Source organism: Mirounga leonina, unplaced genomic scaffold (genome assembly GCF_011800145.1).
Source record: "Mirounga leonina isolate KUSES-001 unplaced genomic scaffold, KU_Mleo_1.0 Mir_178, whole genome shotgun sequence".
In the NCBI taxonomy this organism is placed as follows: Eukaryota; Metazoa; Chordata; class Mammalia; order Carnivora; family Phocidae; genus Mirounga; species Mirounga leonina.
Genome location: NW_023270464.1, coordinates 27,250,448 through 27,275,809, shown reverse-complemented (window position 1 = coordinate 27,275,809; position 25,362 = coordinate 27,250,448). Strand labels below are relative to the sequence as shown.

At 61.2% G+C, this 25,362-nt stretch overlaps 1 protein-coding gene across 1 annotated transcript in view; it reads left to right on the top strand.

The window, feature by feature from the left end:
* Window positions 1-25,362, top strand: part of ARNT2 (aryl hydrocarbon receptor nuclear translocator 2) — a 122,575-nt gene that overhangs the window by 88,196 nt on the left and 9,017 nt on the right. Inside the window, exons 10-17 of the mRNA XM_035024268.1 lie at window positions 332-466; window positions 2,685-2,759; window positions 8,059-8,210; window positions 16,743-16,815; window positions 17,625-17,748; window positions 20,515-20,614; window positions 23,271-23,409; window positions 23,985-24,150. Coding sequence (XP_034880159.1) covers window positions 332-466; window positions 2,685-2,759; window positions 8,059-8,210; window positions 16,743-16,815; window positions 17,625-17,748; window positions 20,515-20,614; window positions 23,271-23,409; window positions 23,985-24,150 — 964 coding nt within the window. The remainder of the gene's footprint in view (window positions 1-331; window positions 467-2,684; window positions 2,760-8,058; window positions 8,211-16,742; window positions 16,816-17,624; window positions 17,749-20,514; window positions 20,615-23,270; window positions 23,410-23,984; window positions 24,151-25,362) is intronic.

Genomic DNA, 25,362 nt, shown 5'->3' with positions numbered 1-25,362 from the left:
CTGCGGGTTCAGACGGGGCTCGTGGGGCCGGGGGTGCGCCTCTCTGCAGGTTCAGACGGGGCTCGTGAGGCCAGGTGCAACTCTGCGGGTTCAGACGGGGCTCGTGGGGCCGGGGGTGCGCCTCTCTCGGGTTCAGACGGGGCTCGTGAGGCCGGGTGCAACTCTGCAGGTTCAGACGGAGCTCGTGGGGCTGGGGGTGCGACTCTCTGCGGGTTCAGACAGGGCTCGTGAGGCCGGGTGCAACTCTCTGTGGGTTCAGATGGGGCTCATGAGGCCAGGTGTGCGACTCTCTGCAGGCAGAACCACCTCAGTGTGGATGTCCCCTTTCCAGGTGACCAGCTCTCCCGTGTGTATGGACATGAGCGGGATGTCGGTGCCCACGGAGTTCTTATCCCGGCATAACTCTGATGGGATCATCACGTTCGTAGACCCGAGATGCATCAGCGTGATCGGCTACCAGCCCCAGGTAGGTGGTTCTGAGCTCATGGCAGTTGGCTAGAAATTTAACTTTCCTTAAAACGCACTTCTCTCAATTGTTCGAGATCCAGCAGAATGATGGTGTAGGGGACATGGCATAAAAATCCAGATTCCTGCCCGGAGAGAGTCATGTCCTGCCAAAGCAAACATTGGGTTCAGCTGCCCTGCTTAACAGTAACTCTTAGTTTTGTCCCTAGCCCTCCTGTTTGTCTGCTGGTTGCACACAAGGCAGACTTAAACTCTGTGAGAACGGGGCTCTCGCATCAGTTAACTCAGATGAACACCAGACAGGACGCCTCCTTCTTGCAAACTTAAAAAAACAATATTAATGCGATAGACTCTGAAACGTCTTGAGAAAAGATGTTCACTTAATTTCGCCTAATCCCTTGTTCTCAAATGTATTTGAAACCTGCATCTACAGGGGCATCTTTTCAGGTCTTTGTTCCAGATCTTTTTTTAAAAAGTCAGCATCATAAGAAACACTAAAAGGCAGGAGAAATTAATCTAGATTAAAATAAACCAAAGAGAGGGGCGCCTGGGTGGCTCTGTTGGTTAAGCATCTGCCTTCGGCTCAGGTCATGATCCCAGGGTCCTGAGATTGAGTCCCACATGGGACTGCTTCTCCCTCTGCCGCTCCCCCTGCTTGTGCTCTCTCTCTCTCTCTCTGTCAAATAAATAAAATCTTTAAAGAAATAATAATAAGCAAAAGAGAGAAAAACCACAGTATGCAGTGTGAGAGCCTTCGTTGGGTCCTGGAGCTGAAGACAGGTAGCCAGAAAAGACATTTGGGGGATAATCGAGGGAATGTTAATGTGTTTTTTTAGGTGTAATATGGAAATGTTTGGGTTTTGGAGGATGTCATTTTTTTGAGATACACACATCGGAGACAGGTGTCCTACTGTCTGCCACTTCCAGATGATTCAACAAGAGCTCTTTCAATGTGTGTGTGTAGATACGAAGAGATTTCATTTATATATACTTTCATAGTTTTCATTTATTTATATTTACATACATACGAAAGAAGGAAAAATGCAGACGTGACAGTCTAGGTAAAGGATATTCAGGTGTTTATCACATGATCCTTCCAGCTTTCCCATAGATTCAAATTTCTTCCAAAATAAAAAGCATTTAAAAAAAGGAAGGAAGGAAAAGATCTCTGTTCTGAGGAACAAAATCTGGGATACGTTGATATGGGTATTTCAAGTACATGTATTATTTTAGAACTAGGACACAGTCCAGGGGTGTCCAGCCGGCTCAGAAGAGCACACGGCTCTTGATCTCGGGGTGGTGAGTTCGAGCCCCATGTTGGGGTAGGGACTATTTAAATAAATAAACTTAAAAGAAGAAGAAGACCTAGAAACAGTCCAAAATGAAATATTGGAACCATTCGTATAATTCTACATCTCTAGATTCATGCAAACTTGAGATTCTTGGAAGGAGGGAGGGGGAAAATTAGTTTCCAAAGTCACCATAACCGTGGCTGGCAGAGTATTTCCAGATCCATTTACCCACCCGCACCTTCCATGAGCATTGAGGTGCTTCTTGGCACACAGACGAGACCGCCCTCCTGCTGTCCACGTCAGCTCCTGCGGAGGCCATTGCTGGTTTGGGTTCCGATCCATGAATTCAATTCGATCCTTTGCTGCCTAAGCCACATCCAGCGGGACCCCATTCCTGTCACACGTATGGCTCTTCCTTGCGACGGTGTCTCTGATCCTGGTTGGTTTTTGTCCGGGGCTCGTGCTAGGTGTTTTGAGTAAGAAATAGAGGGGTGAAGGTCGGTACGGTTACCGACCAGTCCCAGCGTCTATCCAGCCACCAGACAGCTTCCATTTCTGCATTTCAGCAATTCCAGTTTTCATCGGCAGGCACGTCTGTCCTCGTGCTATCGTTTGCTTTCTTTTTATGTTTATTGAAGTACGTTCATTGCAGTGTGCCTCTCAGCGGCAAGCAAAATAGAATTGCGCTCTGAAGTGACCCAGAGCCCCGGGGGACGAGAATGGGTAGGAGCGCCCCGGAGGAACGCAGGCAGGGTCCAGAAGCCGGCTCCGTCATCGGCCCAGGGGACGTCCTGCGGCCGCTCGCCCCCGAGGATGGGGAGCTAAGGGACGCGGGGTGAAGGGGTACCGGACCACTGCTGTCCGACAGCGATGCATCCGTAATGGGAAGCGGCATCGCGGGTTCTCACAGCTTGTCTCTTTCTTCAGGATCTTCTGGGAAAGGACATTTTGGAATTCTGCCACTCCGAGGATCAGAGCCACCTGCGCGAGAGCTTTCAGCAGGTACCGCCAGTGCCCACCGACGGCTGACGTAGAACCGGGGCCCCGGGCAGCGGGCCGGCAGGGTGCGCCAGGCAGGCTGCACAGGGCCACCCGAGGCGTCAGGCAGGGACCCCGCGGCGAGGGGCTCCCAGTCGCGTGGGGAGGGCAGACCCATCAGGAAGCCGCGCCTGTGTCTGGACGAAGGGCAGGCGATGGAGCCGTTAATGGTGCGGGGACGAGGCAGGAAGTCCCCCAGGGGAGGGGACCGTTGGGCTGGGATGCGCCTGCCCCCAAGACAGAACATTCCAGACTGATGGCCGGCACCCGGAGATGCAGAATGCCATGGTGTATTAGGGAGTTACGCGTGGCCCCTGGGGCTGGAGTGACACTTACCGCCGGGCAGGGAGGAGGGGGCCCACGGTAGAGCCTGCTGAGGCCACACGGAGGAGCGTCGTTTACGGGAGGGCTCCTCTGAGGACCGCAAGCAGAGCAGCGTTTTTGAAAGTTATGGTAGTGCGGACACGTGGAGAGCAAGTGTGGGAAACCCTTGGAACAAGGGGCACAGCGTGGCTGGGGAGGGGGCGGGGGGTGGGGCGCGGAGGGGCGGCCGGGGGGACCGGTGTGGGCCTGGTGGCGCTCTGGGTGGAGACAGCAAAGGGAAGCCTGGAAGGGAGGCCGCCCGCCGCTGCATCGCTGTGCGTCTCCCCGTCACCCCCGTGAGCTGCCCGGTGCTGAGAACCCGTTGTGTCCCGCTCGGCTGCGGACACCTGCGTGCACACCGCGCGCTTGTCCTGGGCAGGGGGCATCGTCACCATCATGTCACGGGAGAGAGAGGGGAGGGCCTGAGACCCTCCTGGCAGACGACAGGTGCGGGGAGAACCAGGGGTCTGAGGGCCTGTCCCCTCCTGGCAGACGGCAGGTTCCTCCTCCGAGGCCTCGGGAGCTCGCCGGAGCCCCAGGAAAGAGAGGACCAGACAGTGTTGCAGGACGAGGGCCTTTGAGGTCCGTTCTAGGAGGGGATGATAGTCTCTCGTACATCTGACGGAACAGGCCCTTGACCTTGAGCTTACAGTGTTTTGGATGACCCCTTGACGGCCAGTTCCCCGGACGCCCACTGCTCCGTTCCCGCCCCACGTCGGGGTGGCTCTCTGAGCCCCCCGCTCCGCCTCTCCAAGCCCTGTGCCCTCGGGCTCGGTCCTTGCCTGCCTTCTCTCCCGTTCTCCCTGTAGCGTCTCCCTCGGCGACTTTACCCGGGGGGCACAGCATAGACCGTCTCTGGCCCCCCAGTGCCCCCCACTTGCACAGGCCCGGAGCCGAGCTACGGTCGGCCCTCCTGCTCTGGTCTCGCTGCCCACGTGCGGCCCTCACGTCCGCTACCCCCTGAAGCCGTGTGCAGCCGGCCCCTTCTCCCTCTGCTCCTTCTGCCGACCCCGGCCGGGCCACCTGCTCTCACTTCCAGCAGTGTGGCAGGGTCCTTGCCAGGCTCCCTGCTTAACTCTTGCCCACTCCCCGCCAGTCGGGAGACATGAGTTTGGCTTGGCCACGTCTTAGCTTGAACGTGCCAGTGGCTTCCCAGAGCCCCTGGAATCCGATCCAAGCTCCGTACCTCGGCTGCAAGCCCACGATGACCCCACGTGTCTTAGCCGCACTCGTTCACGGCACCTGGTCTCATGGGTCTTCTGGTGCCTTGAACACATCATGCTGTTTCCCACCTCAGGGCCTTTGCACATGTTCTCTCCGGACTAGAATGCAGTCCCGTCACTCTTCCCAGGACCGACATCTTCTTGATTAGGTTTTAATTCCTGTCACCTCAGAGATGCTGTCCACAGCCACGCCAGTCAAGAAGGCCCCCCACCCTCCTTCTCAGCCTCTTGTTTTTCCTGCACAACGACTGTTGCAATTTGTAATTGTTTTGTTTGTCCGCTGAGTTCCCCCTCCTCCACTGAGACATCAGCTCCCTGTGGGCAGGTGGCACGTCTGTGCTTCCACCATCATGCCGACCACCGAGTGAGGAGCTTGCTCATGGGTGAGCGGCTCTTAATCAAGTGGTCTAAATGGACGGTGACTTCCATTCTGGAAGGACGTGAGCTGAGCATGGTTGAGTGTGGCCAGAGTGCATCTTTCATGCCTCACCTTTGCCAAATACGTGGAGATTATTCTAGATGTTGGCCTGGGTCAGCTTCCCTTTTCTGGATCTGTAGAAATGAAGCTGTAGCAGCAGTGGGCCTCCCTACACGGTTAGTGACCAGCCAGACCCCTGGTCCCACACGGCCTCAGATAATCCTCAGCCCACACCGTCCGTCGTCCGCCCCACTCTTCACGGTGGACACCGGGACGCAGAGAGTTCCGGTTGCCTGCCCTGAGTTCCCCAGCAGGACGGTAACAGAGTGAGGGCTGGAGGTGCCCCCTTCCAGCACATTCCCCTGTCACCACTCACACAGGCCTCTCCGTCGGACAGCACGCCGAGGCTTTACCCTGCTGACGCCGTCGGAAGCTGGGTGGTTTGGGACAGAAACAGGAGGAATGTAAGCCCAGACTCTGAGTGGCACCAGCTCACGGACTTCTCGCCCTGGGTGCGGCCACCTCACGGCAGGCAGGAGATGAAACCAGAGCTGCTCCTGAGAGCCCGCGGCCCCACGGTCACAGAACTCAGCGGGCCAGGGCCATGCGGCCACGGGGACATCCTGGAGCGCCGGCCTTGGCCCCTCACATGTGTTCTTTGGGCCCCAGCCACTGGGGGACGAATGTTGATAAAGGGAAGTGGTTTATTTTTGCAGAAGCGCGGAGGGGGCTGTGTCAGCTCAGAGTCAGCCTTGGAACTCTCTGGATTTAAACCAAAGCATCTGAGGGGACCGGACATGAGACCCTTAGAGTGCCATCAGGTTCCTGAGGAATTTGGGTTTGGTGGGGTGGCCTGTGCCCGCGCAGGGGCCAGGAAACCCGAGTCTGCTCTTGGCTCCGTTCTTGGACCCTCGCCGGCTTACCGTTTACCCGGCAGCCAGGGAAGAGTGGGACCCAGCGAGACCCAGTCCCGGAGCAGGGTCCCACTGTCCCCTCTGCTCTCTTCTTGCGTGCCTTCCGCCATGGAGCCGTGTTCACGAAGCAAGGGGCAGGCCGGCCTGGGTGGTCTCCTGACACCTGAGTTGGGCAGGATGGAGGGACCCTGGTGCGGCCCTGCCCCACCCGTGCCTCTGGCCTCCACCACGGCCCAGGTTCCCACACACAGAGCACATGCCTCCTGCCAGGGAGCTTCACTTGCCGACGATGTACCCACCTACCCGCCTTCCAGGGAGTTCCTAGCCCCGCCTCCCTCAGGAGCCCTCTCTGGACCCCATGGCGTCCTGGTGGCCCCCTGCCTCTTGATTGTGTGGTTCTGGGCGGGGACTCGGCCTGCTCTCTCTTCCTCCTTGGCCGAAGGAGTTCATGGAGACAGTGGGCCGTGGGGGCAGGAGATCCAGGACCCCGTCCTGCCTCGGGCACGGCTTAGCGGGAGGCCTCGGTGGCATATTTAACGCCTTTGGGGCCCACATTCCAGATGCACACAATGTTGTCGGGAGGCCCACACGAGGTGACTTACCCGGGCCCCGGGCCCTGGGGAGGGTGCGGGGCTGCCACAGAGCCTCCCACGGGACCCTCAGAATGCCGACCTCGGGCACGTCGCCTTGACCCCTGGCCCTGTGGGGAAAGAGCAAGCTTCCTTGCTGGGACCGCACGCCTGCCAACAGGCCACAGCCCGAGCCTCCTGGCCTTGCCTCACCCAGTGCGTACGTCCTCCTGGGCGTGGTCCGGCTTCTGTATCACTCAGGCTCTCCCACCAGGGAGTCCAACCGCCTCAGGTTTCATTCCGTCTGGTTCCCCAGGGGTGGTGCAGAAAGAGGGTGGGCGCCCAGGCTGCATCAGCCCAGCTCATGGGACGACGGACCCGTCGAGGAACTTCGGAAAATGTGCTCCAGGTGCCTGCTCCGTGCCAAGCTTGGGGCTGGCGGGGGGCGGGGGGGGAGATAGGACTCAGGTGACCAAGAGGTCCCTCCCCATCCCTGTCCCCAGGCTGTCCACAGACGTCCAGCTGGAAATAAACTACAAGTGAGGGAGTTGAGGAGGAGGGACCGGGCCCTCCCTGACCCTGGGGCCAGGCCCGTGTTCTTATCTCTGATCATACTCTGGGCTCATGGTCAAGACAGCCGGCTGCCCTGGGCCCAGAGCCTTCTCTGTCCTGATCAGCCCCAGGATCTGGGGTACACAGGCCTGTGGAGAGGACAGCCCCATCTGTCTTGTTTTGTCCCGGGGGTGTATTCTCACCCAAGCCCAGGCCCACCCACCGGCCATTCTTAGCCGCTCCTGTCTCCGCTGCAGCCCCGAGACCTGCTGGCCGAGTGGGCCTTCTGCACCAGTGCGTGCACGCCCAGTGCTCCACGTCTGCCTGTGCACGGATTGTGTGTGTCCACAGGGAGCACAAGAGCAGGCAAAACACACTTGTGGTTCGGAAGTAAGACATTGGTTCCTTCTCAGCTTTTCCAGCAGAGCTGTCTGATCCTGGGCAGCTTGTTTCATTTCTCTCTAAGACTCGGTATTAATCCTGTATAAATGGTAAAACCCACCTTCACCAAGCCCCCGTGAGGATGTACGTCGGGAAGTCGTTCGGAACCCATGCTTGGCGTGAACGGGACAGCAGATGCTTGCACACGGGATGACGCATACGGATTTACTCTTTCCTTACACCTCCTCCCAGAGAGTGCTTGACCCAATTAACAGTGGTAAACGGGGGTTAAGGATGTTTTAGCGTGAGGTGTAAAGAACAAATCCAGCGCTGGACTGTAACTAGTCACCCAGGACCCAGCAGCCCAGCCGGACAGGGAAGCACTGGGCGTATAGAGCGACATGACCCCATTTGAAAAAGCTGAGGGGTGGGGCGCCTGGGGGGCTCAGTTGGCTGAGCGACTGCCTTCGGCTCAGGTCATGATCCCGGGGTCCTGGGATCGAGCCCCGCATCGGGCTCCCTGCTCGGCGGGAGGCCTGCTTCTCCCTCTCCCACTCCCCCTGCTTGTGTTCCTGCTCTCGCTGTCTCTGTCTCTGTCAAATAAATAAATAAAAAAAAAAATAACAACAACAACAAAAATAACAAAAAAAAGAGAAAAAGCTGAGGGGTCCCGCTATAAAACGTTCTAGAGGGTGGACAGAGTGCGGGGCCTGCTCCGAAGAGGGAGAAGCCCCCCAGCCCAGCCGCGCTCCCTCGCCGTCTCTGCCGCGTGCCCCGCTCTGAGCCGCCCGGTGCGTCTCCCGCCTCCCGCTGACCCCCTTCCTTGTGCGACTGTCTCCTCAGGTGGTCAAGCTGAAGGGCCAGGTGCTGTCCGTCATGTATCGGTTGCGCACCAAGAACCGCGAGTGGATGCTGATCCGCACCAGCAGCTTCACGTTCCAGAACCCCTACTCGGACGAGATTGAGTACGTCATCTGCACCAACACCAACGTCAAGTACGTGCTTCCCCCGCCGCCAGGTCTGGGTGCCTCTCCTGAGTCCTGGGCTGGAGCCCTTTCTCCCCGTGGGCTCTGGCTGGCGGTCCCGGCGGGGCGGGAGGAGCAGGCCCCAGGGGTGAGGGGGTGAGGGGGTCTGTGGGCCGCATCACTGCTTCCCCGCCCCGCCGCCCTGCTCCCGTCCCCCCTCCCTCCTGTAAGAACCCCCAGGCCGAGGGAATGCCCCCACCCCCTGCCTCCGTGCAGGTGTCCTGCTCCCCGGGCCTCGCTGTGCCCCCAGCACGCAGAGCCCAGCAGGGGTGAGCCGGGTGCCCTGCGGCTGCCCGGCATGCTGGCTGCTAGGGCCTGATCTCTTGGCCCTTCTGAAGCAGGGCCGGGGAGTGAGACTGGGGCTGCGGCAGCTCCGGGGCCTGGGGCCGGGGCGGGGGGTGGCACTGCGGGGACACGCGGTTCCCCTGCTGCAGGCCCTGCGGTCCCAGAGTCACCACGGCTTCACCCTGTGTCCACGCGTGTTAGCACGTGGCCCTGGCTCCGGGCTTGACCCCCGCTTCCCGTGACCTTGAGTTGTGTGTTATTTGTCAGCGCTCACTGCCCCATCTGGGCCAAGGGGTGGTAACACCTGTGCTGTGGGGATTGGGCTCAGGCTCCCAGCGACAGGCATGTCACGCCTCCTCCCTGGGTTTATGCTCGAGGAAATGCAAGGCCAGAGAACCAGTGGGAACACAGGCAAAATGATGCCCAAGCGTGCCGTCCCTGTGTACCCACGCTGGTCGGTGGTACCGCCGTCCTGCATCTCCCGGGCCCAGCTCTGAGTGGGTGTCACCCCTGCCGCCTCCCCTCTTGTCTGACAGCTGCCCCGGCCATGGCACCCCAGGCAGTGACCTGCCGGCTTGCTCGGGGCCCTGGCCCCCCGTGTCTCCCAGCTCCCCGGATTGGGGCATGCCCCCGGGGCCCCCCGCGGTCGCCTCCTTTCTGGGCAGTCCCACCCTGTGTCTCAGCCTCAGCCCTGCTCCTGGCCCACAAGGCACAGAGCTGGACCGTCCGGTCCACTCACGCGAGGCCGCTCGGGGCGGCTGACCTGGGTTTCGATGCTGGCCCCCACCGGACGAGTCACTGTGTTGTCCAGGGTTCAGTTGCCTCGTTGGTAAAGTGGGGAGAACAACCTTGTGCCTCAGGTTCTGCGCATAAACGGTGCGTGTGAAGCAGTGTTGGGGGACGGCGGGCCCGGAGCCAGCGCTGGGGGTGGGGCCTGCGCAGCTGACAGAGACCGTGTGGGTGCGCAGCGTCCCCCTGGCCACCGTGTCCCAGTCTGCCCCTTGCAGGCTGCCTGCCACCTGCTGAGGGCTCCGGAGGTGCACCACCCCGCTTGCTTCCTCAAGCTCCAGGCGGATCGTCCTGCCTCTTGATGGTGGGACTGAGCGTCCCCGGGGCTGACCGGGCCCCCCCAGCACATCCTCCATTTCCCGAGGGCCACGCTCCTTGTCCAGGCCCTGCCGCGGGCTCCTCCCGAGACCCTGGCATAAGTCACCGGCTTCCTGAACGGGGAAGACCCCGGTCTCCCTGGCCCTCCGGAGCTTTCTCTGGCAGCCCTCTGTCGGGGCCCGCCCGCCGTCCGTCTCCTCGTCACCCCTCACAGCCTGGCCTTGGCCCCCAACTCTGCTAACTCGCTTTCCCAGCAGCTGTAGGGACTGAGCAGCCCATCATCACTGGTCATCGCCCCAAACTGCGTGACCACCTCCTTTCCCTCTGCTTCTTCTCCCTTGGCTTGCCCAGCACTCCGGCTCTTCTAGTTCCACCTTCCAGCCATGACGTTCCTGGTTGTAGGAAGAGCAGGAGCGCATAGGAGTCAGAGACCCAGGCGTGCAGAAAGAGCACGGCTTTATTCTCCCCTGTGTCTGAGACGGTCTCGCGGCTACGTGGTAAACTCGGTTACTCCCCGGGCTTCCGCCGGCCTGGGCAGGAGGAGGCTCCTCACTCGGGGAGCGGGGAGGCAACCGCAGTCCCAGGCCCGTCTCCCCCACCCCGGGTCTGCGAGGCTGATCATGCGCTCGCGGCCCGGGGGGGCAGCCGGACGGGCAGTGGGAGCCCCGGGGGAGGACGGCATGCCATCTTGGTTTGCTCAGCGTCGGCTCACGCTGCAGCTTGGGCCTCCTGTCCTGGTCCCCCTGCGGCCACACCGGCCGGCATCGCTGGGAGTCCTGTAGACGGGCAAGCCTGTCAGGCATTCAGGGCCCTGGACGCTGTTCTAGAACCTTCTGATGCCCACATACTGGCTGGGATCAGTGAGAGCCGTTGTGTCTTTGATGCAGCTGCCCTGGCCGGTCCGCCCTGCTGCCTCGCGCCCCCTTCCCACACCTGACCTGCACACGGCCGGGGCCGTGCTGCCTGGCTTGCAGGGGCCGAGGAATGCCTCTCCAGGCGATGAGAGGAGTCTCGGGGTGTCGTGGGGACAGCCTGCAACCTGCTGTCAGACCCGAGGCTGGCCCGTCCGTCAATCGGTTCTGCAGCACGTCCAGGCCACCCCTGCGTGGTGCAGACCCGCTCCTGGTGGGCACCTGGCAGCATCCTCTAGACTCGGGTCAGAGAGCGGGCTGAAGCTCCCTGCCTGGGTTTTTGGCTTTGTTCTACTTTCCACCGTTCCTCACTCACTCCCGTGTTAGTACACGCGTCACTCAAGCGAGTTGGGTGCTGTTGTCGAGACTCAATGCAGCAGGTGCCCACCAAGCGCTGCGGGAGGACACGGGCCTGTGGCAGGTTCCAGGACAGGCAGGGCGCCCGCCGCCAGGGAGGGGCCGTGTCCCCGGGGAGCACAAGGAGGCAGAGGGACGGACAGATGCATGCTGTGAGGACGCAGGAGGCAGAGCATGAACACGTCCGCCCACGGCCTCCGAGACAGCCTCCTGGCAGCTAGTGCTGGTCCGACGCCCGGAAGGACAGGCGGGACCCTCCTCCCAAGGGCGCCCACCGCAGGGGCTTTGCTTTCTTCCTCTGAGGCGGGCAGCCCCGAGCGAACGGGCGTGTCCCCGCTTGTGTCTCGGGACGGTTGCTCCCGGCAGCTCTGTGGGGTCAGAGGGGATGAGAACGGCCCCTCAGAGGCCCGCCGGCGGCACGTCCCCCGGTGGAGGGGGCGGGAGATGTTGGCTGCGGGCAGCAGAGGGCAGTGACGGCCAGGATGCGAGCCCTCCGGCCCGCTGCAGGGGCGCGGTGCGGCAGACGCGCTTCGGGAAGGTCCTTACGTGCTCTGCGCTGGGGCAGGAGTGGCGAGCCGAGCTGCCGTCAGTCAGGAGCGTCCAAAGAAATTTCCAGAGAAACGGAGCGTGAGTTGGTTAGCATGTGTGCAAAGCTTCGGAGAGGAAGGCCTCCGTCACTGTGCGCTTGCTCGCATGACGTCGGCGCGGGGAAGCAGGAGGCAGCGCAGAAAGCACGCTCGGATCTTGCTGCACGACCGTTGTCTGTGCCGTGTCCGGGCTCGGGGCCGGCTCGGTCCTGTGGAGACACGGCGTGGGCCGCTCTGAGCACGAGCTGTCCGCGTATCTGTGCGCAGGTGAGCTAGCGGCTGAGCGCTCCCCGTCCCGGCCCCTCCCGGGAGGGATCTGACGCTGTCCCTTGGCGTGTCCTGACGGCGCTGTCCAAAGCCACCGTAGGTCTCCACGACCACGGCTGTTTTGTGCTGTGGAGCGCGTGCGCTTCGTCAGGCCTCCACCATGCCCGGCCCTGCCGGCACCCTGGCTCGGAGCCAGCCGTCCGTCCCCACGCGCTCAGTGAGAGCCCGAGGGGCTGCAGGGGCCGGGAGCCTGGGAGGGGGCCGTGAGGGCCAGGTGACCTTCCTCATCCCTGCAGAGCTTAGGGTGTGGGGCGCGGGGTGGGGGCGGTGGGCGATGCCTCCGGTCACGGAGCCCCAGCCTGGGACTTGTCCCGCATCCTGCCGTCCCAGGCACCTGCTGCAGACCAGGGTCCCACAGCGTCTGTCTGGGAGTCTGCGCCTGTCTCCTCCTTCCCTGCGTCTTCCCCAGCGCCCTGCTGAGACCCCCGCCCTATCTCAGGGGATCCTCCATCCTCTTCCCGGCCAGCCCCCCGCCTTCCGTCCGGCCCCACCGAGCTGCCCACGTGGCCCCAGGAGCCACCCCGCCCCTGCCCCCTGGAGTCAACTGCAGAGCCCCGGACGGGCATCCGGAGTCCTCCCGATGGGCGTGCAGACCGCCCTCGGTCAGCGGGGGGGCATTATAAACTTCACTCTGGTCGGCCGAGCTTGGGGAGCCCCAGGTGCCCGGTCGCCGGATCCCGGTTCTCCCGGAGGCACGATCTCTGCTGCCTCCAAGTGCCCCCCTCGTGGCCGGTCACACACACACTCAGGCTGAGTAAGGCCCGTGTCCGCAGGGCGCCCGGCAGCGTTGACGGCATCCGCCTGCCTCCTGCCGTCCCCAGTGCAGGGAGGCTGCGCAGACAGGAAGCCCGGGCCTGACGCACCTCGTGTCGGGTCATCCGCGCTCGTCCCCAGGGGACTGGGGGGCAGGCGGCGCTTTGCTGCGTCCGGGCCCGGGCCTGCACACGGGCTGTTGGTCAGAGTTGGGAGCAGCCACGTTTCCCCCCTCAGGAATTGGCAAGCACACCGAGGTTTATTTTTATTCCATTGCTGTGAAATGTCCAGAAAGCTCCTCAGGCCTCTTCCCAGGACGGGCGGCCTGCGAGTCAGCACTTCTTCCATGGGTGCGCAGCTGTGGGCGCGGAGACCAAAGTCTGCAGGATGGGGTGGCCGTGTCCGGACCACAGAGGGAGTGCGGTCAGGCCCCGGGGGATCTGCGGCCACGCCGGAGACCCTGTTTCCTACATTCCCCTGGAAGGAGCTTCCTCGGGCCTAGAAGGGGACAGAAGCACGCTCGCACCCGGATGCCTTTGGCCCTTACTGACCCTCTCACACCCAGCAGCAGCGTGGGCCCTTCCTCCCTGCAACGCAGGCCCACACTGGGGCGCCCGGCGCACAGCCCCACGCGGGGGTCTTACCCCCTCCCTGACGGTCTGTGCTCCGCCCAGACCCAGGCTGGGCCACAGGCGGGAGCGGCTGGTATTCCCTGGACAAGCAGTGCTGGGCTGAAACTTGGGCTCTGGGAAAGTTTTGGAAGGAAGAGAAGGGCATTCACTGCTCCGATCCCACAAAAACCCCAAAGCACAGGTTTGCTGTCCCGCCCGGTGGTCCACCACACTGTGTGGTCGGGTCGGCTGCTCTGGAATGGGAGATGTGGGCAATGGTCCTTGTTACATCGTGGGACCGAGTGCAGGGTCTGTAGCACAGAAGGGTCTGAATCCCGCATGCGCCATCCCGGGCACGTCTTTGGGATTCTGAGCCTCGCTTTCTGTGTCTATGAAGCGGGAAGGCTGCAGAGGTAGGATGGTGCAGGCAGGGTCCCACCCCGAGCTCTGCACTCAGGCTTCAGGGGCCCCGGGAGCAAGCGATGGTGGGGCCCTCGGGGTGTAAACAAAATACCAAAACTGTAAAGTGAGAATAGGAAATACGGAAAGTTATGATTTTTCTACAGATCATTATATTCTTTTTAAATTTTTTGAAATTGCAATTTAAAAAATTTCTTTTCAGTGCTCCTGTTTCCTGGTGTTGCAGGTGCAGGTGCTGACTGCCTGGGGGGCCGTCCGGGTCTTCTGGCTCACCTTTCCCCCGGGCTCTCCCACCCAGATCGGGAGACAAGCTGTGTGTTCTCCCCGCAGCCTGGCTCTGAATGCATCACACCGTGCTTCTTGCCTACTGTCCTCCCAGACACGGTCCGCGCCATGAGGCCCCGACCGCGTGGGTCTGGATGCCTCATCCTCTCCCCTGGGGTCCAGCACAGAGCCTGGTGTAGACGTTTCAGTACACTTCCCAGGACAGACGGACTGTCCAGGCTTAGACCTAAACACACTGGTCAGCGGGGTCCTCTTCTAAGAGGTCTTCCCTGGGGGGGATGCACGCCAGGGGCCAACGTGAAGGGCGTGGCGGGGGGTGAACGGTGTCCAGACTGTCCGTCTCTCTGGCTGCTGGGGGAGGAGTTCAGGGACAGAATTCAGCTTATTTTGTGTTTCTGGGGAAGCAGGATCAGAACTCAAAACGGGAGTGGTAGGAAGGTGGATTTGGGCTGTTTGGCCACAGACTTTCCATGATTGCGTCTGTCTACTGATGGAGCGGGCTGCCTTGGGAAGCCGCGAGCTCCCCAGCAGAGGAGGGAAGCAGACGGGCCACTGGCCCGTGCGGTCACGGTCTCGGGTGGGGGGCTGTGGACCCGATCACCTACACTTGCTCTGCTCTGGGGAGCGGAAGTGATCAGTTACCCAGACAGCCCGCACCGGGGCCTAGACGGCCTAGGTGCTCTGTCTACACTCCCCGCCAGCCGGGGGGCGTGTGGATGTCCGAGAGCCAACGTTAACCTTTGTGGAGAGGACGGCGTGTGCCCCCTTGTTCTCAGGCTTCCAGCTGTCTGGCCAGTGGAGGGACTGGCTGGGGGCAGCGGGTAAGAGTTTGAGGGCCCCCCACCCCAAGGTAGCAGGGGCTGCATCTGCCGCTGAGGCTAGGCTCCTGGCCGGCCGCCCCTCCCACCGGGTCTCGTCACTGGCTCCCACGGTGGCTAGCCCAGGGCTTCCTCCGCGCTGTGAGCAATAGCCACTGCACCAAACCCTCTGCAGAGCATCATCACTTCTCCGCAGGCCCCTGGCATCTCTGGGTCTCAGTGCGCTCTGTTGTAAAGGGAGTTCAGAAATACCCCTTTGGAGGGTTTTGTGAGCCCAGCGAGAGCTGCTGTGAATGCACACCCCTAGCAGGGGCCGGGGGCTAGTACACAGGGGGTGCAGGCGTCCTTCCTGCTGGCCTTCTGCAGTCGGCAGCTCCCCCTTGGCCGGACCACATGGCCTTCTCCCGCGTGGTGCCCCCCAGGTCCTCCCGCGGCCCCGGGGTCTGCTGATCCGGGCTGCAGGTATCCAGAGGCGGAGACGCGCTCACAGGGGCCCCTCTGGGGGACGCTTCTCTGACTGGGCCGGCTTGCCCCCACACCTGCCCTACCCGCAGTGACTGCTGGGCTCCCCAGCAGACTTTAGTTCTCTGCACCTGCCCCCCTCCCGCCCCTGGTGCCTCCGGCCCCCCTCCCCTCCGAGGGCTCCTGCTGTCTCCAGGCTCAGAGCACGGGCAGGCGTGGGGGAGACAACCTGCACCTCGGAGATATTCACAGGGAACCCACCGAGATTGTCCTGGCTTCGAAACACGGCGACAACGGATAAGGAAGATCCAGCCGGTTAATGCGAACTCGGAAGAGATGTTGTTCTGCGTCCCAAAGCCATGCACTGCTCGTGGCCATAGTCACGGTGCGCAGAGCGTTTTGTCCTGAACTTTTCCACACGCTCTGACACCTTCAGTGTCTGCAGATGGTCCTCGCGGTGGCCGCTGTGGGACCGCGGGGAGCGTGCACCCAGTGAATCGATGGACACGTTCACACAGTCGTCCCCTCTTCCCGCCTACTCTGCATAGCCCACTCTCGTCTCTGGCCGCTGATAAGTCCCCTGCACAGCCCAGCAGCGGGTGACTCCTGGAGGGCGTGGACGTGTCCACAGGACCTAACGGGGACCGCCGGGAAGGCTGTGTGCCCACACCAAGCCACCCTGTAAGCGTAGTTCTACCGACTTGGTCGTGAAGAGTTGTTCTTCAAGTCTGTTCTGATTTGCACTTGCTTTGACTATTTGGTGAAAATGTTTGCCTACTTGCTGGGTACGTGAGTATCCGTATTCTGTATGTTATATGTGTGTGTATTTATGCTTGAGCGGCTTGTTCGTGTCCTCCCCACTGACTCCTGGGCATGGGGTGTGTGTAATTTGGTCAATTATTTGCTGATCGTTGTTCGCCTCTCATTCTTGTTGGTATTTAGAGTTGAGCGCGATGCTGTCATCCCGCCCCATTTTTAGGCTCTGAGCTGTAGGGTTCGCTGTCCCTTGGAAGTAACTCGGTTTCCATATTCTAAAACATAAAGCAGCCATTCCCCGTAAGGAGGCTTTTTCTGTCCCAGGAGCAGCGTGGGAGTGTGCAGAGCGCCAAGCAGGGGTCAGAGGCATCAGGTCAGGTCCTGGCCCCGTGAGGTCATGACCACTGGTGGGCAGGCACCTGGGCAGCCTCTCTGAACCGTTCACGGGGGCATAAAGTAACGCTGTGGGGTCCCGAGTGAGGGCTGGATGAGGTCCCACAGGCCCCGTCCAGCCTACTGGTCGGCACTCACTGAGGCCTTCTGGGTCCGTCTGAATTTGGCCTTAACATTTTTTTTTTTTTTTACCTGCATAAAATGACATCATAAACCACAATTTATTTCCTAACTGTTGGCAGCCTGAAGTACAGAACTTGGAGTCTTGATTTGGGACGTTAAAAAATAATCATAAAATAAAACAAACACCGAGACCGGTTTGGAGGTCCGTCGGGTCGCCCGCTGCCGCTTTCGGCTCGGGGCAGGTTCCGGTCCAGCCCTGCAGCTCCACGTCGGCTCTGGGTGACTCTGCCGGTTTCCTGTCCCTCAGGCAGCTCCAGCAGCAGCAGGCCGAGCTGGAAGTGCACCAACGGGATGGGCTGTCCTCCTACGACTTATCACAGGTGAGCTTCTGGAACAGTCTTTCCTGGTTGGCACTGGGGACTGCAGTCCACCCTTAGCTTGACCCCCCTGCCCCCAGCCCAGCCCAGCAGGTCCTAGTGCTCTGTCCAGCCCCTCAGCGCAGAGACTTCGCTCCCCTGGGGCCCCTGTGAGCCTTTTGCAGAGCTGGGCCGCGAGGGCTGCCGGACCCGGGAAGCCTGGTGGCAGGCTGTGGCCAGTACGGAGAGTGTCGGGGGGCTAACCGTAGCTTCCCGACTCTGAGCCCTAATCCTTGCACCCTCGGAAGCCGATGGAGGCAGCTCCGGACCCTGTCAGCCCTCGGCTTCCCAGCCATCTGTCCTGCCTTTGGCCCGGTCCCTTTCTGCCCCCACCCCGGTCCTGCCCTGTGTCCCCGCGCTGCCTGCGCTAACTCCCTCCCTTGCCCCTTCTCCCTAGCCCCCTCCTCCTCCCTCTGCCTTTCCTGCTCTTGCTGCATCTGGGAGCTGGCCGTCTAGGGAAACCGCAAGGTGTCTGTCTCCTACGTTAGACTGTATGTTCACGTCTCCTGGTTTTCAGAGTACGCTGATCATTAACTTTCTAGAAGTCGTCGGTGTGACTCCGTGGTCCTTTCTGTGACCTCCAGCTCACAGCCCCACCCCGACTGTCCTTGGCCTCCGTCGACAGAAAAGCTCCCCCCCACCCCCCACCTGTAAAACCTTCCAGCCCGAAACGTCAGTGGCGTGGGAGGGAGGGCGCCGGCCAAAGGCGAGGCCGGAAGCGCGTGTTCTGTGTCTCATGCGTGGGATGCGGTTGTGTTTTAATGTGCAAACAGGTTCCCGTCCCCAACCTGCCGGCCGGCGTTCATGAAGCCGGGAAGTCCGTGGAAAAGGCAGACACCATCTTCTCCCAGGAAAGGGACCCCCGGTTCACCGAGATGTTTGCGGGGATCAGTGCATGTAAGTTTCCCGACGCTGCCGTGGCTTTGAGGGTGTGGGGGGCAGGGTGCTGTGGCCGGGCCATCGGGGGACAGCCCCCCTCCCCCCCGAGGGAGAGGCCCCCGCGGGGTGGGCTTTCAGCATACAAGAGCACCTGGTACAGGAGTGCCGGTGGAGCCTCGCCTCTCGCTCCCCTGCTCCCTGGGGCCCCCACGCTTTCTACATTCAAGGGTTGGGAAGGAATGGCGCATGGATGCCCAGAATTCGCTCAGTCACGGTCATCGGGTGGCCTGCCCACATTCGTGCTGTTGCCAGAGAAAATGGTGCGTCTGGGTCACGTTGTCCTGTGAAGCCCGTGTGGGCAACTGCCCTTTCCAGCCAGATTACCACTAAGATTAGCAAAATACACAACCTGGAAAGGTCTGTATCATTCCAAAATTCAGCAGAAGGATTCCCTTTTCTGGTGGTCGAGGAATGTCTGCAAGGTGCAGTGTGGTTGGGATCCGTTGAGGGGAGAAGGCAGCTGACCCGCCCAAAGGCAGCGTGGAGACGCTCGTCTGCAGGACTGAGGAGCTGGGGCAGATGGAAGAGCAAATCTCAGCCCTCCTGACATCTGCCCAGGTGGTGCAGACACGGCCATCATTCCCACCGGGCCTCAGGCCAGCCGCTAAGGAAGCGAGGAGAGTGGCATCGAGGTCTCCCACGAGGCCGTGCGTGCTGAGCCATGTGGCGCGGTGACCTGTTGGCCCCCAGACACCTTTGTCAGTGGCCCTGGACTTGGCAGGGAAGAGAGCAAACGGTAGCACGTCTAAAAGACTTCTCTTCCCCTCAGAGAAGCCTGAGGTGTTGGACCAGACCCCGCAGCATTTCTAGGAAATCCACGTGATGTTGTAACATGACAGGTGTAGACGCCTTCCCGTAAAGATGAGCAAATAGGGGGAGAATGGACAGACAAGGAAAATGGCAGAGCGCACCCCTGTCCACCACCGAGGCTGCGCTCACACGCGGGAAGCCGCAGGAGGGTGCTCCCAGACCTCCCGAGAGCGCGGCCTGCCAGGGACTGGGCTCGTTTGGGGGATGCATCAAAACACAGAACACGGGAGTGGAAGGGACGGGTTGAGAAAGCAGGAGTGCGAAGGAAGAACACGAGAATGGAGGTACGAACGGCTGGGAGATACAAAAGACACAGACAAGCCAGAACCAAATCAGTTCGGCAAAGGTCCGGATGCATCTTGGGTTAGGGGTCATAAACAGAAATTTCTCATCGGCGTGTATGGTTTTTTTCCTCTGACGTTTCTAGAGAAGCACAGTTTCCAGTGTGTTTAAAAATAACCACTCTTGAAAGGAGGGAAGAGAAAAAGAAGGAAGGAAGTCTCGCTTCCAAGAAAAGACGAGGACATTTTTAGCAAATTGCAAAATACTCAGAAGAACAAGTGAAATAGTAAGAAAGTATGAATGTCATGAGCGGTAGAATCAGTTGGTGTTCAAGGGCTCCTGAGTGGTAGCTCCTGAATCACATGCTTCCAGAATATGCTGTCCCCCCAACAGCACGCTGTGAAACCGTGGAGCCCGGAGGGGTGGGTGGCCTGGTGCCTGCAGACCCCGGAAGGGACACACAGTCGCCGAGCGCTGTGAGCCAAGAGGGCTGTTTTACGCAGATAAGAGGTGTGGCCTAACGTGAAGGTGTGTGTGTCATGAGCACTGGAACGTGGGAAAGAATAGTTAGAAATACAGGAAAATCCTGATAAAGCCAAGTTGCCGCGGGAGATCTCAATATGCATTTCTTCATCTCCAACAAGTCAAGTAGATCAAAGTCATAAAATGAAAAAAGATATAGAAGATTGAATAATAAAATCAAAAATCTTTATGTATGTAATTTTGTGCCCTACAAACGTCTGGGAGCAGTTAGGAAAAAAAATGTGCTTCTCATTTACCCAAAACACCAAAAAACCAAAATACATGGGAAAAAAAGAGCTTGCCTTAAGCAAATAGTCACGAGAAGTCCCTCGGGCGCCTTTCTCCTGAAACCTTGAGCTGCATCTTTATCTGCAAGACCCAGGCCTGAGGACTGTGTCAGGAATGCACACTCAAGGGTCCAAGCCCCTTCCATCCTCTAGGATTTTCCACTGGGTGCCCTGTCATTGCAGCCAAGGAAATGGACCAGGGAAACTGCTCAGGGCTTCAGTGTATCAAAACGTCATAGACGTGGTTTGCACGTGTGGGAGATTCGGCTCATGGCCGCTGAAGCCTGTCCCCTCGGCCCCGAGCCCCAGAGCCTGAGTGTCCATCAGTCACTGCTCATGTCCACCCGGTGGGGATCCCCCCCACAAGCCAGAGATGGGTACAGGCGAGGGGGTCTGTCTAGGCACAAAATTATTGCCACGTAACTAACTTTGACGTCCTTTATTCCGGTATCTTGCTGTGGGTGGGGTGTCAGGTTGTGGGAGCAATAGGTGTAGGAGTTTTGAGATTGTAGGGAAGTGAAGGGCTCTATAACCAACACGTCCAAGGCCACCCCCCCTACCGTAGGGCGGAGCTGGTCTCCGAGCACCAGAGCCGGTCCTCCAACCACTGCCTCGGTGCTGGAGGACAGCCCGGTGCCCTCCGGTGCGGAGAAGACCCCGGGAGACGGAGTGCGCGGAGGCCAGGGCAGGGCAGGTGCACGTGGACAGGTGGCCAGGATGTGTGGTCCTGCTGTGGGTCGCCCAGCGCCGCTCCCGGGCTGCCTGCCCCACGGTCTGGAGGACGGGATGCCCTTGAATGTGACCCGCGCTGTGCTCTTCCTAGCGGAGAAGAAGATGATGAGCTCAGCGTCTGCAGCAGGAACGCAGCAGATCTACTCCCAGGGAAGCCCGTTCCCCCCCGGACACTCGGGGAAGGCCTTCAGGTACGTGCCGGCCGGGGGGCCAGGGGGCAAAGGGGGCGGGAGGATGCCCCTCACCTGGGAAGCCCCGGGCCTCAGAGCTCGGCTCCGTGTGCGGCAAATTGTGCCAACACCAGCTGGTGGCTGCCGTCCTGCAGGCTCTGGGCTGGGCTGGGAGGCCGGTGGCTCTGGTTCTGCCCTCGGAGCCCTCGGTGCGTTGCTACTGGACATGTTGCTTGCCCGTTGGGGAAGGAGGAGCAGAGACTGGGAGGAACGGCCAGGGAGGAGACTGGCGGCGCTCAGGAGGGTATGGGGTCCTCCCGTGCACCCACCAAACGCCCAGACTCACTAGAACTGTCCCAGACCCAAGCCCAGGTGGGCGGGGCTCCTCATACAGCCCAGCCACTGGCTCAGTGGCCAGAGCCCAAGCGGAGCGTCCGGGTGCAGATGGGGACCAGGACTGGGCAGGTGGGACTGACCACCCCAGGGAGCGGGCCCGGCCAGGGCCCTGCCCTCGCTGGCTCTCACACCGGTCCACGGACAGACCCCCTGGAGAAACGGCAGGTCGCTTTAGCAGACTGACACCTTGGAGGGGCTCTGGCCAGTGCAGCTGGGTCTCACTGGACGCAGCCTGCTCTGCAGCTCCCGGCACGCGGGCCTCTGGTCTGGGGCCAGTGGGGTGAGGTGGTGGCCCCCGGGGAGCGGCTGCTGGGCCGTCTTCACTGCCAGTCTCCCTGCCCTGCTGCATGTGCTCACAGGTCCTCAGCCCGGACGAAGGGCAGCGGGGAGGGAGTGGAGGCCGGAGGTGAGGACGGGACTGTAGGGACAGTAGCAGGGCCTGGAAAGGCCTGGCCAACTGCTGAGCTGAGCCCAGAGCAAAGGTCAGTTTGCCACTTGATGAGGCGATGGGGCCTCCTCCGCAACGTGCTGAACAAAGCCCGGGAGGCCGGAGAGATGGGAGAGGCTCAGAGTCAGGGCAAAACAGGAGGAGGCTGCAGAGGCCTCGAATACCACACCAGGGGGTCGGAGGGGAAGAGGGACCTGTGGAAATGGGGTCTGGGAGAAAGTTCAGGGGGCAGTGTGGAAAGGGAGGGTGCTGGTGGTTCATAGGACCGTGGTCCAGCTCGAGACGCTGAGCCGGGGTGAGGCTGTTGTGGAAACGAAGTCAGAGGGCAGTTAAGGAGAAGGGGGGACTGGCTTGCGGCCAGCTGGCTGTGTGAGGACCTGGCCCCTGCCAGAGCCTGCATCGGGAAGGCGCTCGCTCACTGCTCATCTGTGGGAGGAAGGAGGGAGGGAGGCCTGGGAGGCCCCGAGCCTGTGGAATGAGCCGGGTTTCCTGTGAATCGAAAGGGCCTGCGCTGGTGTGAGTGGGAAGGGTGTGGGATGAATGTCAGTCAGAGGTCGCCCTGAGCTGCCGGGGAGTGGTGTTACTGCAGGTCCCTGACTGTGCCCTCACCCTGAGTCCTGCCGTGGTCCCGGCGGTCTTGCCCCGCCTGTGTGCACGGAGGCGGGCGTCTCTAGTCCAGGGGGCCTGGGGAGTGGGGCCCAGGGGCCAGCTCTCATCGCCAGTGCCCTGGGACAACATGAGGGCTGAGGGGGTGGGGAGAGGCCCCCCCCCGCAGAGAACGGTGATCAGTAAAGGCCTCTGAGGCCATCGGTTCATCAGGAGGGAGGAAGGGGAAGGAACGCTGCGTGCAGGGAGCTGGGAATGCTGTCCCCTTCTGGAAGGGCTCGCACAAGAAGGTACTGACCTTCCTGGAGCCTCTCTATCTTACGGGGACCCGGAAGGCACAGAAAAAATAGTGTAATACAAGCAGTAAAACTCCACCCACTCTTCTCTACCCGCCTTTCTTCGAGACCTGCGCCAATGTTCTGCCATCAGCCCGACCCCCGCCCGGCTCCCTCCTGGGCACGCAGCGCTCTCCTGCGCTCAGCTGCTCCCAGAACGAAGGGCCTGAAGCCAAACAGAAGTCTCCCCACCTTCCCACCTTTAATGAGCACGTTGGGTGGGACTGTGTCATCCGCAGTGTCTGCCCCGTGCCTGGGAGCACAGACAGCGGTCAGAGACGTGGGGGCCCGGCACTGGGGCGCCTGGGACACACCCCGCAGGTGCCCCGTACAGACCGGAGGGAGGACATCGAAGACGCAGGGAGGGCAGGGGGCAGGTAGCCCGCAGCGTGCTCTGGGTGGCTGGACCAGGCCCCCCGCGCCGGCAGGCGTCCCCTGACAGGCTCTTTCTCCTGTCCAAAGCCAACCACCTGACAGCCCGCGCCTGGTTCCTGAATCCGAAGCCCTATAGGCACCCCACAGGGACAAATTAACCAGAGCACAGAGGAATGGGTCCACGCCGAGGCTGATTTTTATGCTGAGGGGCTTCTCCCTCGGAGTCGTCTGCTGGGAGCCAGACACGCGGTGGGGTGTGGGCGGCCTGGAGGAGAGAGCGGGGCCCTGGGGGGTGCGGGGGGCCACGAGGCAGACCACAGAGGTGACACAGAGGGAGCCCCGGGGAGAGGAGGGACACCGGGGGGCTTGCCGTGCGTGGGCCTTCTTGTCCAGGCATGTGCTGGAGAGACAGATGGACGGACAGAGGTAGCAGCCGGAGCGAACGGGAAGGTGGCCCAGGGGCTGGCGTGGTGGGCGAGGCGGCTCCTCGGGACAGATGCGGTTTCATCTCTTCTAGCTCTTCAGTGGTCCACGTGCCCGGCGTGAATGACATCCAGTCGTCCTCGTCAACAGGCCAGAACATGTCCCAAATCTCCCGGCAGCTGAACCAGAGTCAAGTGGCCTGGACAGGGAGCCGGCCGCCCTTTCCCGGACAGGTATGGGCTCTGGTGAGGGAGCTGTTCCCGGGTCCAAGCGGGTCAGAGCACCCGGGACCTGCTTTCTTTGGATCCTGGCTCCGAGACAGGTTAGCGCTCTGAGCACCAACGCTGCCCCCCCATCCCAGAGGGACCCAGACCGTGGAGCCCCGTCTTTTCAGCAGCCTGGCCCCGCACAGCGGTGGCCTGGGAAGCCGGGGGAAGGGGCAGATCCACAGACGCTCCGTGAGGATTCCTGTGGACCTCTGTCTGCCCCAGCCAGGAGTGCGTGAGGACCCCCAGCCCCGGGACACGCGCAGCTCCCTGCTAGTCACTGTGACATGGGTGTCCGGTGGCCCAGGGGTCTTCTCCGTGTTTGTAGTGCCCAGGGCCCCATAAGCAGAAGCCGCAGGACCCAGACCATCACCCAGACCTGCCCCAGAGACGCAGGGCCCACACGTGCTGGCCTGATGCCAGGCTTGCGCCCAGCGGGGCAGGAGGGCCGTGGGGAGTCGCCATCAGCCACTGGGGCCGGGGGCCGGGGGCAGGGGCCTGCTGCTGACGCTTCCCTTCTCTTCACTGTGTCCGAACTGTAGCCAATCCCCTCCCAGTCCAGCAAGACTCAGTCATCTCCCTTTGGGATTGGAACGAGCCACACCTACCCAGCAGACCCCTCTTCCTACAGCCCCCTCTCCAGCCCAGCTACCTCGTCGCCCAGCGGGAATGCCTACTCCAGTCTCGCCAACAGGACTCCAGGGTTCGGTAGGTGGGGACCGAGGGAAAGAATGCCCAGGAAGCCAGCAGAAACGCTTCCTGAGCATCCTGAGTTGGAGGGCCTGAGCCCCGAGCTCCCAGAACCCTGGGAGAAAGCCTAGAGGTTTCCCAGTGCCTCCAGGGCTGAGAGCTGGTGGTGTTGCTCAGAGCTGGCTGCGCGCGTCTCGGCTTTGTGGGGTGACGTGTCATTTTCAAGGCCCTAGATGATGTTCCTCGGAATGCAGTTTTAACCCTTTATGGCCCTTGGCAAGGACGTTCAGCTGCCCCACGTCCGAAACGCTATAATCTTGCTTCAAACGACCGGGTGGCCAATTAGAGAAATACATCATGTAAATAGGAGACACTGTCAAGTTCTTTCTTCCTAATATTCCAGGAGGGACCCCATCCCGTGTCAGAGCACCTGTCCCAGCTTTGTTAACAAAACCTCAGGCCATAAAGGGTTAAGTGGCCACCCCTTCTGGTGCCCGTCCCAGGGGCCTTTGCTGGCTCCTTCTGTGTGGATTTAATGGGCCGGGGCTCCCCCTCCCAGAAGGAGGGGTTGCTGAGGGGCCGTGGCCCTTCCAGCGTCCTGAGCCCATGTTCTCAGAGCGGGACCCCCTCGTGTGGCTCATGGGGCGTCTCTCTGCAGGACGGATGCTACTGCCCACAGCCTCCCCCCGCCCCCCCCAGCCTGGGGACACAGCACTTCCTGACCTCTCACCGGCCATTCCCCATGGATGCGGCGAAGCTCCCGTTCACTCCTAGCAGGTTCTCCTGTTTGGCCTTAAACTCTCTCTGTTTTATTGTCCCCGAGTGGGCGCTCAGCCGCGTGCTGCCCTGTTTCCCGAGGGACGGGCCCCCGGCCTCTTGCTTTCCAGCCTGCCAGGCACCCAACTCAGAAACCACCGGAAGCTGGAAGCCACTGGCTCCCAGGGGAGCCCTCGCCCCCTGCAGTCTCTGCCTTGGCTTCCTCAGCCCGTGGGGGAGAGGTCCCCCCGCCTCACCCTGAAGGCGGGCCTTTGTGGACGGGAAGCCTGCAGGTATAGGCCCGGGCTCACAGAGGGGAGGAGACGGGGTCCCGGCCCAGAGGAGGTCACGGTGCAGCTGAGGCCGGAGAGACGCAGGGACACCGGGAAAGGGCAGGGGAAAGGTTCGGACACGGGGAGAGGTCAGGGGAGAGGCTCGGACACGGGGAGAGAGCAGGGGAGGCGATCAGACACG